The following is a 13,623-nucleotide window of genomic DNA, read 5'->3' on the forward strand; positions in this document are numbered from 1 at the left end:
CGCGGTTGTTAGTCTACGTTTATTGCGATTATTACCTCGTTCCCATATGGGATTATCGCGTTTAAAGTTAATCGCTGTCGCGTTTTCGCGTTAAGCCTATAGTGGAAACCAGGCTTTATAGATCAAAGGTCTCGACCAATGAAATTGCTCAAGTTCTTCTGGTGATTATATAATTATATATAGTCAACGGCGCGGTATATTTATAGTCTTTGTTATTGTGAATTGTGAAATTGGGAGTTGAGAGAATTTGATTTGAATTGTATTCAAAGCTTCAAATTTTCAACAATGACTTCACGAAAGCGTTGCTACAATGGATTAAAACATGCAAAACAACATATGATATTATTTTTCATTTTATTCGGCGTACTTTGTGGATTTTTACTTGGTTCTTTATTACATGGCAATGTTCAGTCGTCCATAGATCCAACACCGAAGGAATATGCAATGTACGTGTCTTTTCTTGGTGAGATTTGGGTGAGAGCTAGACTTTTGGTTCTTCCTTTGATTGTATCCAGCCTGCTTTTGGCAGTCGCTGAACTGGAGTCAAAACAGAGCGGAAAATTGGGAAGAAGAACATTGCTGTATTATCTTATGACTACAATGTTTGGGGAGTAATTTGTTCATTTGTATCAAACCTGGAAATGTTAACGTGAAAGAACCAGAACCGAACGAAGAAAACGTTGAAGCAATACATTCTGTGCTTGATCTAACAAGGTTTGTGCAAAATATTGATAAATTTACTGAGTTTGCGCCCAGCTTTTGCGTTCACTGCAAAAATCGTCTTCTACGTATAAGTTATATTTTTATCAGTTAACGACAATGCTTTTTATTTTTTTTGAAGGCAACTTTATTTACTATAACGTAAATGCTACAGTCGCAAAACTGTGCAAGTGTACGAGATTTTCGAGCGCATACGGTAATCGCGTTATCGCAATATTCACTAGATTCTTAATCTTCTATTTGTGACAAACTTCCTTAAGTCCAAGAGGTGGCTATGACTTTTTATACATTATTATATTCATATTTGACACTTTTTTTATTATGCCATACGAACCACAACTACCAAAGTAATCAACGCCACAAGATCTTAATGCTGGATTGAAGAATACCCGTCCACTCACTATCTACTTATATAATATGCCTTGTTCTTTATACTTTGTTCTTTATTTTGACCATTAAAATGACACTAAATGATACTTGATAAATAATAATTGAGAACTAAACGATATTTTAGCTTAGTGATAAACACTACAAGATCGTAATGCTATGTTATAGAATACCCGTCCACTCACTATCTACTTATATAATATGCCTCGTTCTTTATACTTTGTTCTTTATTTTGACCATTAAATGACACTAAATGATACTTGATAAATAATAATTGAGAACTAAACGATATTTTAGTTTAACTTAAGCCTGTATGGGTGCCTTTAAAAATGGAGGGGTATTCTATAATCGCTCCGAGATTTTAAATCAGGGGTCTCCAAACTTTACAGCCAGAGGGCCACATGAACTTTAATTCAGCATGTTGAGGGCCGACGAACCGTATACCGCTGATCAAAGAGCGAATATTTTAATAAAACGAAGTACATAACACAAGCTTCATTAGTTAAGAAATATTTATTCAAAATTTAAACTCTAAAGGTTTAATTTCAACCAAGAGTAATATCATAACAAAATCACAATTATTCTGTTCAGTTTTCTCAATGTGAGTGGTGAAATTGGCTTTTCATGACAAAATTGTAAAAAAGTCTAGCTTTAAGTTTGAGGACCCAAGCCATAGAAGAGCCCTCAGATTTTCATCTGACATGTGTGTTCTATAACTGTTTTTCATATACTTTATTCTAGAAAAAGTTTCTTCACACAGGTATGTGGTGCCAAACATAGATAGCAGTCCTGCAGTAAAATGCCTCAAATTTTGATAGTTCTCTTTCGGTTCTCTTTCTTTAAATTCTTCCCTCAGCAAGTCATTTGTTTGTTGAAGTTGGGACAAAAATTGACGTTGGGACAAAAAAGCCACTCTTGCAAGTTGACTTGAGTCATAACGTGAGCTTTCTGCACGAAGTATATTTTGTTTAATATTATTTTTTCTTAAGTGTCTCTGCGGGCCGGATTGAGAGGGCCAACGGGCCGTAGTTTGGAGACCCCTGTTTTAAATGGATAAGTTAATCTGAAACACAACCTTTACAACAATGACATTGAGATATAAAAATTGCAATAAACCTTCCACACTCTACTCATCACACACTCAATTTCACATCTCTTTGAGACAGTGAGTGGAAGGTTTATTGAAATTTTTGAATTTAAAAGTCATTGTTCTAAAGGCTATGTTTCAGATTAACTTATCAATTTCTAATCGTTTTATTTTATAGCTTTTAACCTTTTAATAACGAGATCATTGTTAAGTAATTATTGCTGTCATTGATCGTTTCATTCCTAAATAGTTCATCTCTAAACAAGTTAATTATGACGGCCAATTTTTATAACATTGACCGCAAGACGTAAAATTGGCCGTTTGATTGTAAATCATGATTTTAATCTTCCGTGCCATAATATTTCGCATTTTAGGCTCTTGTCCACTGCTCACTGCGAAATTTAACTGTGAAGTGTTAAGTAAAGAAAGGGTTGCTGAATGCTTTGTAGCTGATCTTCAAAGTACGTAAAATGTTTTATGAGATATTTTTGCCTATAGAAAATTTTACTATGTTATATTTTAGCGACGAAGTTCACTTTCCATGTCTTTGAATATCAACCATATTTATAGCACAATAACTTTTAAGAACGTATTCTTTGGAGACAATGATTATCTCCTATAATATTCCCTGGGAAACACGTTTTATTGAGCTGGTGGCTCATGGCTTGTGTATTCTAATTTCTAAAGCAAAGTTCAATATTCACATAACACACATAACTACATTCACATAACACACAGTAACAAAAAACGGCACTGTTTAAACAAGAACTATTCAGTATATTATGGACGATTGCACAGGATTATGTCGTTCGCTTGGAACTCGTCGCGACATTTTTAGTGTGAACCAATTCATTCTGGTTTCGCTGAACTTTTCTTCGATGTGTTTCCTTGCTTTTGTGGAAACGTTTCAATTGGTTGCTTTACAGCTGTTAAATAATTGTTTCAAGACATTTTTACGTCAGACATTTTTACGTCAGACATTTTTGCATTTCATTGTTTAATTCCCTTCCTTTTTCTTATGCTCATTGATTTGTCAACTTCTGATAAAAAAGGAAAATTCTCTCCAGCCATTGACGGATTATCTTGTGTGGCTTTCGCAACAATTAAATAGACTTGATTCTCAATTTGAAATACTAACTATGTAGTATAGAGCTAGTGATTGTTTAGAATGCACAAAATGTCATGACCTCTATATCTTTAGGTGGGATTGTAAATGGCTTGTGGCTACACACTGGCCACTGGCTGAGGAATGACACCGAAGAAGCTTTTTTACGTCAACAATAAACAATGTAAGGTGGTAGAAGTTGGTCAATTGTTTATATATTTTTATTTTATGCAAAGTAAAGATAAAAGCGTAAACGACACAAATGAATGGGTGCATGATGGGTATAAACAAAGGGATTGTTTCCAGAATCTTCCGTGCACGTTACTGTTGCATGATGGTATGGGGACTTCCCCTTGCAGATGAATTGTATTTTGCATAAAGACGTGTGTAGAGAACCATGCTGCGTTTTGCGTCCGCGACAAACGTTGTTGAATGTCGGTTCATCGTGGTTCTTACATTGCACTGGTGTGTCAGGTTGCTGTGGCACAATGAATGATTTAAGTTGTTAAAGTTGGTCAACTGTAAAATCCAGAGTTTACTTGAATCAAATACGGACGAGAAGAAAATCTCTAGAGCTTGGGTAAAGTACATCAAGACAAAAATAATTCCCGTTTACAAAACGTTCCAGAGAGCGTTGCTGAGGATCAAAAGATGAAACCTGGAGCTGAAAGTCAGGCTGAATATCTAATATTTTTACTCGTACTTTTATATTTGGAACTTCTTATTGAATTGTATGATTTAAATCTTTCTTCAATTCCTGATGAACTATAAATATCTATAATTTGTACAAGTTCGCCGTGAACATAATAATAATTGAAATATTAACTACTTAGAACAAATGTACTTTTGGATGTCGTATTTTTTATTTGTGAAAAAACAAATTTTTATTGCGCTCTTATGCCTTATTTACATAAAAAATGTAACCGAATTTCCCGCTTCAAATATTACCGCGCTGAAAAGGTCACAAACCGTTTTCACGACAGACATCGAATAATAATCGGCGAATACCGATAGTTTCCACCGGATGTTTCCGACAATCGGTAAAGTCAGTCATGTAAACTCAAACTGTAAACTTGTTCGTCTGTATTTAAAGTATTACCGTTTGAGGTTCTTGAAAAGTTTTCAATGAAAAATGCAACTGATTAAACAATCTGCGTTATATCTTTGTACATATTTTGTGCCATCATCAACATAACGAATTGTTTGTATTTCTATTTCAAAATCAAGCGACGTTTAATATAATGACTTCATTTAGGTAAGTTCTATTGTACTGCAATCATTGATTATCGTTAGACTTTATAAAAAGATCTTTACTCCTTTTGATTTTTAAAACTGCTTTATATTTATGCCAAAAGTTTGCTGAGATTTTGTTTACGATTGTAGCATGTGACAGCGTGGGTTATGTGTTTATTAACATAATTATCAGTCAGCCAAGCTTTTTTGAAACCATTATGAATCAACATTAACATCATCTGTCGTCGTACATGAACTGTTCTTAACCAATAGAGCTATACCTCATATTCATCATGTCATTTTAACTTTTAAATATGTTGATGTCAAGATTTCAATTGTAGAATGATTATTATGGATACTACTGAACATTGTGTACAACAAGACAACTGTCAGTAAATGAGTTGTCAAGAAAAACGAACCTTAAGAACCAAGAATAGCATGAAGCTTTGTTTTACACCACTGTATATGACAAATCATTCTCATTGAAATGCATCAAATTGCAATATTGCTACATAAACACAATGAGGATGAACATTTTGATGTTCACTAAAACAAAATTTAATTATTTATAGATGTTCCAAATGTGCACAGCAATGTAATTATATCTTACAATACCTGCACCAGGCCTAAATAACATACAATAATAAAAAATCTTTCGAAAATTTCACTGTTTGATTGTAAACTGTTTTCTTCTTTAAGATAAATCCCATTTCACCACCTACCTATGTTGTCATGACAACAACAATGAATCGAGAAGAAGGTTTGAAAGCTTTGGAAACATCTATCAAAGTCATTATGAACAAGAAAGGAACATTTGTTTTACAACAAGCTGTAAGTTTTTGGTTTACAGTTATATGAAAAATAAATTGTATCACTAAACTGACATCCTCTACTGTCCTTGTATCATCCTTTTACCACTTCCCTAAGTACCATGCTGTATTAAAAATGGGACATTATCAAAGTTCACGTATGACGTCATCATCAGTTGTTTATTTATAAATTACAATGACACCATCCCTGTCCTTTAAAATCAAAAATATAATGACCTGTTAACATTGAAAATATTTATCTGCAAGAATTGAAACAAGAAAATGACATGAAGTAATGGGTGTAAAAATTCAAAAGCCAAACAAAGTTAAAAAAGAAGCACTTTTGTAGAAGTACTATTGCTAATGCGCATTTAATATATACGACAAGTTTTTTTAAAATAGACATGTTTCGACATCTCATGATGCCATCTTCAGTATGAATGAAAAAATAAATAATACAAGGTTTATATAAAAGTAATATGATACATAAATTATAACAATAAAAAGGAAATAAGATAAATTAATGGGAAGCGTCCAAGCGTATTATAAAGTAAATATTGTAATGAATTTTAAAACTTGAACATTGAGGTCAGGGTTAGTTTTGTTAATGTGGAGTGCTTCTTTGATTTTAAGGGAGAATGAGGTTTTGGCAGTGTGGATGAATTTGAAGTAAGAGGGTGAATAGTTGGTTTTACATGAGTGAGATTTAAGAAGGTGTCGGTAGATATGAGAGTTTTTGTCTGTTGTGGTATGTTCCTTGATTCTGGTGGATAAATGGCGCGAAGTTTTGCCAATGTATCGGGAATTACATTCCACGCAATTGAATTAATATACCACCATAGATTTAATTGAATCAAGGATTGGGTCTTTAAATGAGAAAAGGTTTTTGATTTTGAAAGTTGTGAAAATTAGTCGAATGTCAATATCTGTACAGAAGCATTTCATAATGTTTGTAAGTCTGCGTTTTGTGTGTCGTGAGTAATGTCCGATGTATGGTAGTTTGAAGTATAGAGTTTTTATTTTGGAATTTTCATTTGTGTTGGTTGTGATCTTCGTGTCAGTAGTTTCGGTGTCTAGTTTGAGGTTGTTGCTATGTTTGTTGTCGAGATATCGTTTTACGGTTCTTTTAATAAAGTGTAGTGGGAAAGAGTTTCGTAAAAAAGTGGATGTGATGTTTTTTTATGTCTCGTTAAAAGCCATTGTTAGTATTGTTAAGTTTGTATGCTCTGTCGATTAGTGTGCGATAAATTGGCACATTACAAGTCGATTGTTGATTCAAACCTTCATTTTACCCACAGATTTTTAACCTTGATCATTACTGACCAAGAGCTTAGCAATCTACTTTTGTGTTTATTTTGTCAGTTCTTCTCATCATGTCAGATACATGCCAATCAAGATTAGAGGTTGAAATGTACTTGTAAATCCTATTGCCATGACTTTGCATTCATACAAGAAATTTGTTGATTTCAAATGATAAATTTAAGCTATAAATTTCTATCATTGATTATCATTTTTATCTGTTCAGCCAAAGGTTGTCACAGATATGGATGAAGCAGACTTTTCAAAGGAACTGGAAATACTTGAACTTCAAAATGCAGAAGTTGATGGTGATGATGATAATCCTGATGATGAAGAAAAACAAGATGAAGCATAAATAATTGTGGTTTGTTTTAAAACTTGCTGTGTTTTATTTTTATCATACACTACCTGCGGTTGCCTTGAACAACAATTAGTTTAACTTTAAACTCCATTCAAACCTATACATTACAAACATCAATTATTTTCTATCGACGATCCGAAATAGATATTTCATTGTCAGTATTTCGCGAGGCAGTTTTTGAAGGTCCCCTGTTCGGGTTAAACTGCAGTTCTGAATATGTAATTTGTGTTGAATAGGACATTTGTCATTGTGAAACTATTGTAAATGCCAAGTCGTTGAAATGAAAGCATATTTAGAAAGGAGATCATTAAATTTCATATTGCTAACAATTTCCTACGGCGAAAATTTTCATTGAACTTTTTAAGGTAAAAGTAACTTGAATCATAATTGATCCAAGATTCAAAATATCTTATCAAAATTGGTTATGAATTATGACTGTCCATGCTATAGTCTGTCTGTCGCTTTCCATTGTCTGAGCCTGAGTTTAAATTTCATGTTAACTTAAAAGCACTTTGCTGAGGTATTCGGCAAAGTGCTTTTAGTATTCAGTACTCTTGTATTGAATGGCTCTTTTAAAAGCACTTTGCTGGGCTTTAATATTTGTAATAAGAATCCTTAAAGGATTTTAGGGGAATCCCTTAGAAATGCCCATGATGCACCAGAGGTCTTGCAATGACAAGCTCTCACTTTTACGGAATTATCTTTAAAAATAAGATTTTCTAAAGGTTTTAAAGATATTTTTAAGGATGTTTTTATACTTTAATTAATATACGCCTAATAATATTTAATGTTTCTTTACAAATACAACATTGAAAAACTTGAAAACAGCCAAAACGGAGGAAGAAACATGAAAAATCATTTACTGGAATTGTAGCAGTATCAGATGGTATTGCTTGAGATAAAACCATATTCACAACACGGTTGTCCATCCATGTTACCGCAGTAATGGGTCTTTTGAATCGAAAGACAGATTGCCCTTCCGAAGACAATCCTTCTGGAAGAATAGTAGCAGGACCAACATCTTGTGTAAAAGCACCACGTCGTATTTCTCCCTCGTATTCATCGTTCGACCATTTAGTGTTTGAAAAGTTGTATGCCAGTATTTTGCCAGACTGAGCGACCGTTTCCTCTTCCTCATCAGTTTCAATTAGGTCGACATCATGTACGTTGCTGAGGATTTCTACTTGTTCATCTTGCACAGAAGACAGACCTTTAACATCAGGTTTCGAAAAGGCAGAAAGCTCGCAATCGATATCCGATCACACTCCATCATAAGAAATACCATAATCTTGCTCTAGGACGTCTACAACTTCGTTCAATGTCATGCTGTTGGGTTTATCCGCCATTGTTTATGTCTTGCCAAAACAAAATTTAAAGGGCAAGATAAAAAACTTCACAAAAAATTGCTCAAAACTAGTTTCGTAGACAAACTATACATCAAAATGCTCGCAAACACCTCCTTAATCGAATGGTGTACTTTAAAGCGCATGTCCGGCTTTTGTTTATGAGTTAGCTCGGCAAAAGAAGCGCTGGCACGTGGTGTCCGATATATCGGACAGTGGACACTGGGAAATTAAATGAGATATGATCTTTGCACTTAGCTGGGACTTAAACGGAAAGAAAGGATTCTAGGGGAATCCCTTAGAAATACCCATGATGCACCAGAGGTCTTCCACTGACAAGCTCTCACTTTTATGGAATTATCCTTAAAAATAGGATTTTCTAAAGGTTTTTAAAGATATTTTTAAGGATGTTTTTATACTTTAATTAATATACGCCTAATACTATTTAATGTTTCTTTACAAATACAACATTGGAAAACTTGAAAACAGCCAAAAAGGAGGAAGAAACATGAAAAATCACTTTTTGAGCCCATGTGATCACGCCTTGTAGTAATTTTTACAAATTTAAGGAATTTAATGGAAATTTGAGGAAGTTTTAAGCATTTTCTAAGGAACTAGGAAATTTTATTGTGAAAGACTATTGATGCCGTTGATTCACCAACAGATATTACATGTCTGGCTATAGTTAAAGAACACACCTTATGTTTCAGAATTTCAAGTATTCTATATTTTATGTGAGAAAAGGTTGGTGATGATCAATCAAACTTTATAACGTTGAATATTGTAAGTTTTCCAATATTTTTCATAAGCAAAGACGTTGTTTCAGTTTATGATGCGCGAAATTCCGTAAAACCAATTGTATATTGTTCATTTATATAATTTAATTTCATTATTTTAAGTAAAAAATAGGTTGTAGCTCGTCAAAGCAACCCTTAGAATTTTCATTTGTTCCTTGACTCTCTGTAGTTGTAGTATTGCTTTATTCCAATAATCTTATGCTTCCTATACTGTCCACGTTGTCATTTTTTTAACATCATGTATTTTCTACTATTGAGAAACAATATTTTATCGTATTTAGCTTTACTATTGTCTAAAGCAGCATTTTGTCAATGGAAATTTGAGAAAGTTTTAAGCATTTTCTAAGGAACTAGGAAATTTGATTGGGAAAAAACTGTTGTTGATTTCGTTGATTCACCAACAGATATTTCATGTCTGGCTCTCTTATTTTGTTCAAGCAATCTTTACTGTTTTGGACGAATCTTTTGTACATAGTTAAAGAAAACACGTTATGTTTCAGAATTTCAAGTATTCTATATTTTATGTGAGAAAAGGTTGGTGATGATCAATTAAACTTTATCACGTTGAATATTGTAAGTTTTCCAATATTTTTCATGAGCAAAGACGTTGTTTCAGTTTATGATGCGCGAATTCCGTAAAACCAATTGTATATTGTTCATTTATATGATTTAATTTCATTATTTTAAGTAAAAAATAGGTTGTAGCTCGTCAAAGCAACCGGCGAGTAACTCGCTCAGCCGGGTAACTCGGCTCTATATAAACAGGCCCTAAATCTGAAAATAAAGTTCTTTATGTGCACTTGAAACAAGCACATACTGATGTTAAATGTGCAAATAATTATGTAATTTTGTGTTAAGATGGCTTTTGCTAACACGCAGTCGTCCTATTACATAGCATCATGACTTTCCTTCATAAACCTTACTTGTGCTCAGTACAACAAAAGTATATTGTGCCAAATGGTACTTTCAAAACCATACCAAAATTTATCAAAGTTTGAAACATCCTGTTTAGAAGGCTGCTGTAAATACAAATCAATAACAATCAGACAATACAAGAAAAATCACTATTTGCCCTGATTATAACTGAAGGTTGATTATTGTCATACAAAACGAAATTGTTTTATTCCCCGAGTCTTTGAAATTGAACTATTACAAACATCGAGTTATTTCATGAAACATTAAGTCGAATTCAGTGAAGCATTCATGTTCCCATGTATTAAATGATTCAGACAAATATGAAAAAATTTAATAGAAAAGTATCCAGTATTTTGACACGACAAAAGCTGCAGTGAGAAGCAACTACAACTTATGCTTGACCGAAGTCTATGCAAGCATCTTTGCCAACTTTACCAAAGCCTATCGTACATTGAATATCATCATTTGCTTCATTCAAATGCAACTAAACAACTTTATTTTCAGATTACATACATAAAGATACGCTACCTTTAACAAAAAGCAACAAAATTTTAGCTTGAAAGCTTACTTTGTCATGATGTTGTTGACAAAACCTTCCGCATAAGTAACCGGTATCCTTCATCTTGTTTGGGTCGACGTTGGGAGAAATTTGTGAGACATAGTGCAGTTATTTTCAATGGGCTTGCTTGTCAGCTTTTCGCTAATAACCGATGATAGATTTTTGCAATGATACTAAATTTTATTAACCATCTCGTACCATTTAAGTCGATACAATCTTTCAATTTGTACTTTGACTTGACGCCGTTGGATGTTGAACAATATCACCTTCATTGTGATTTAATAAAGCAATTTTTCCTAAAATTTCAGAGGCAGAATGCTACTGAATGCCCGTATTTAATTCCTCAAACAAAATAGTGTCTTCAGTTGTCTCAACTGACTTTGAAAGGCGGCAAGAAACAACACAATATAGATTTTGCATTGTTGTCCATGCATAAACACATGCAAAATATAATACGATGGAATATTTTATTCGATACCACCTGGCATAAACCTTATGCATAATGTATCATTGAATGTTCATTAATTTTTATCATCAAATATTAAATTAGGAATAATTGGACGAGCAGTTTTCCAAAGTTCATTTTACAAAATTTGCATGCTAAAGGCAAGCGGTAGCAAAGCAATTGCTTCATTTAAATTATTTATCTTTACATTTATATGTTGCAGTTGACATGAAAGTTAGAACTCAGCCAATAATCAATTAAATCATGTTAACTGGAGCTTAAAGGATGTTTTCTGTATTTTGTTCAATTTGTTGCCAACCAGCACAACATCAACACATCCATTAACACCAACAATTATACGGTGTCATATATGCCAGCACGTCGTAAAGTATTTGTGATTTAGCAAACCTTTTGTAGAACTTGCTCAAATAAAGTAAATGGTTTGAACCCGGGAGTATCGTTACATGTTTGTAAATGTAGATCGTTCAGGTCGTGAAAGTATGATAGTATGAAACAAGTTTCATCCATTTCGGCATTTTTCCTGCTGGATCGTGTTTTCCGATCATTTTAAACTGATCCTGCAGTATATTCATTTCAATAAAATTATAAATAAAAGCAAAATCGACATAGAAAAATAAACAGAAGGACGTTTTCATGAACGGTATCCAGAGTTTGATGTACAAACTCTACGAGATGTACATCATCAAAATATGCGAATTAAAGTACCTCTGTTGTCATTAAGCGAAGCAAAGTTTTCAACCAGTTCCTATGTGAACAACTTCAATATTGATGAATATGTTGAAGATATGAATACCTTTGTTCTTACTTTGTTGTAAATTTGTAATTTAAGTATTCATCTTCTAAAAATGCCTCGCACGGCTGAAATTGGCCTCGTCACCTTCAATATTCAAATTTCAATACAACTTGCCATCTTATTTTTCAGTCGTTACAAAGTGAAAAAAACAGAGCTTCAGTGTTAAAACTCTCTACCGGTTTTCCTCTACATGTCATAAAAATTCTGCCTTAATCAGAAGTTTATAAAAGGAATAAAAACGCGAAAACTGTGATTTTGTAATACAAAAATAAGGAAAGGAGCGAAAACGGTGAAAAAATCCAGAGCTAACTTTATTCAAATACGGACAAGAGGAAAATCGCGAGAGCTTGAAGAAAGTACATCAAAACGAAAAAATAATTCCCGTTCACAAAACGTTGCAGAGAGTGTTGCAGAGGATCAAGGGATGGAACCTGGAGCAGAAAGAATCAGACTGGAATATTTAATATTTTTACTCGTACTTTTATATTTGGAACTTCTTATTGAATTGTATGATTTACATCTTCCTTCAATTCCAGAACAACTTTAAATATCTATAATTTGTACAAGTGTGCCGTGAACATAATAATAATTGAAATATTAACTAATTAGAACAAATGTACTTTTCAATGTCGTATTTTCTATTTGTGAAAAATTAAATTCTTATTATCATATCTTGTTGCGCTCTTATGCCCTCATTTACATAAAAAGATGAAATCCCTAATTTCCCGCATCTATAGGCCGGAAAACTGAATACGTCACTGAATACGTCACGACCATTTTTACGGCAGACATCGAATAATAATCGGCGAATACCGGTAGTTTCCACCGGATGTTTCCGAGAGTCGGTAAAGTCAGTCATGTAAACTCAAACTGTAAACTTGTATAAAACAAATTCCGAAGAAGCAAGACATCTTGAGATTGCAAAATATGCATCAAAACAAGACGAGAAGTGAACTGTAAATTTTCGACTTTATTTCAAAGTCATCCTCAGACTGAATGACAGAATTGTTCGTCTGTATTTAGAGTATTACCGTTTGAGGTTCTTGAAAATTTTGCATTGAAAAATGCAACTGATTAAACAATCTACGTTATATCTTTGTACATATTTTGTGCCATCATCAACATAACGAATTGTTTGTATTTCTATTTCAAAATCGAGCGACGTTTAATATTATGACTTCATTTAGGTAAGTTCTATTGTACTGTAATCATTGAGCATCTTTAGACTTTATAAAAAGATCTTTACTCCTTTTGAATTTTAAAACTGCTTTATATTTATGACAAAAGTTTGCTGAGCTTTTGTTTACGATTGTAACATGTGACAGCTAGGGTTATGTGTTTATTAGCATAATTATCAGTCAGCCAAGCTTTTTTGAAACCATTATGAATCAACATTAACATCATCTGACGTCGTACATGAACTGTTCTTAACCAATAGAACTATACCTCATATTCATCATGTCATTTTAACTTTTAAATATGTTTATGTCAAGATTTCAATTGTAAAATGATTATTATATATACTACTGAACAATGTGTACAACAAGACAACTGTCAATAAATGAGTTGTCAAGGAAAATGAACCTTAAGAACCAAGAATAGCACGAAGCTTTGTTTCACACCACTGTATATGACAGATCATTCTCATTGAAATGCATCAAATTGCAATATTGCTACATAAACACAATGAGGATGGACATTTTGATGTTCACGAAAAAAAGATTTGATTATTTTTAAATGTTCCAAATG

The 13,623-nt window shown here is 33.1% G+C and overlaps 1 protein-coding gene across 8 annotated transcripts in view; it reads left to right on the forward strand.

The window, feature by feature from the left end:
- LOC124440513 (eukaryotic translation initiation factor 2 subunit 1-like) overlaps positions 1-13,623 on the forward strand; it is a 150,028-nt gene that overhangs the window by 21,397 nt on the left and 115,008 nt on the right. For 4 of the 8 annotated variants that reach the window (XR_006946680.1, XR_006946679.1, XR_006946676.1 and 1 more), the window contains exon 1: positions 12,716-13,061. Coding sequence is in view for 1 of the 8 variants with exons in the window: in XM_046990951.1 (XP_046846907.1) it covers positions 5,265-5,363; positions 6,867-6,995 (228 nt within the window). In the remaining 7 variants the exon portion in view is untranslated. Of the gene's footprint in view, positions 1-533; positions 715-897; positions 989-2,568; positions 2,656-3,395; positions 4,143-5,231; positions 5,364-6,866; positions 7,420-12,715; positions 13,062-13,623 lie in introns of those variants that run through there. The other 4 variants (XR_006946686.1, XR_006946684.1, XM_046990951.1 and 1 more) reach the window with 4 other exon arrangements.

This window comes from Xenia sp. Carnegie-2017, unplaced genomic scaffold (assembly GCF_021976095.1).
Source record: "Xenia sp. Carnegie-2017 unplaced genomic scaffold, XeniaSp_v1 HiC_scaffold_1, whole genome shotgun sequence".
In the NCBI taxonomy this organism is placed as follows: Eukaryota; Metazoa; Cnidaria; class Anthozoa; order Malacalcyonacea; family Xeniidae; genus Xenia; species Xenia sp. Carnegie-2017.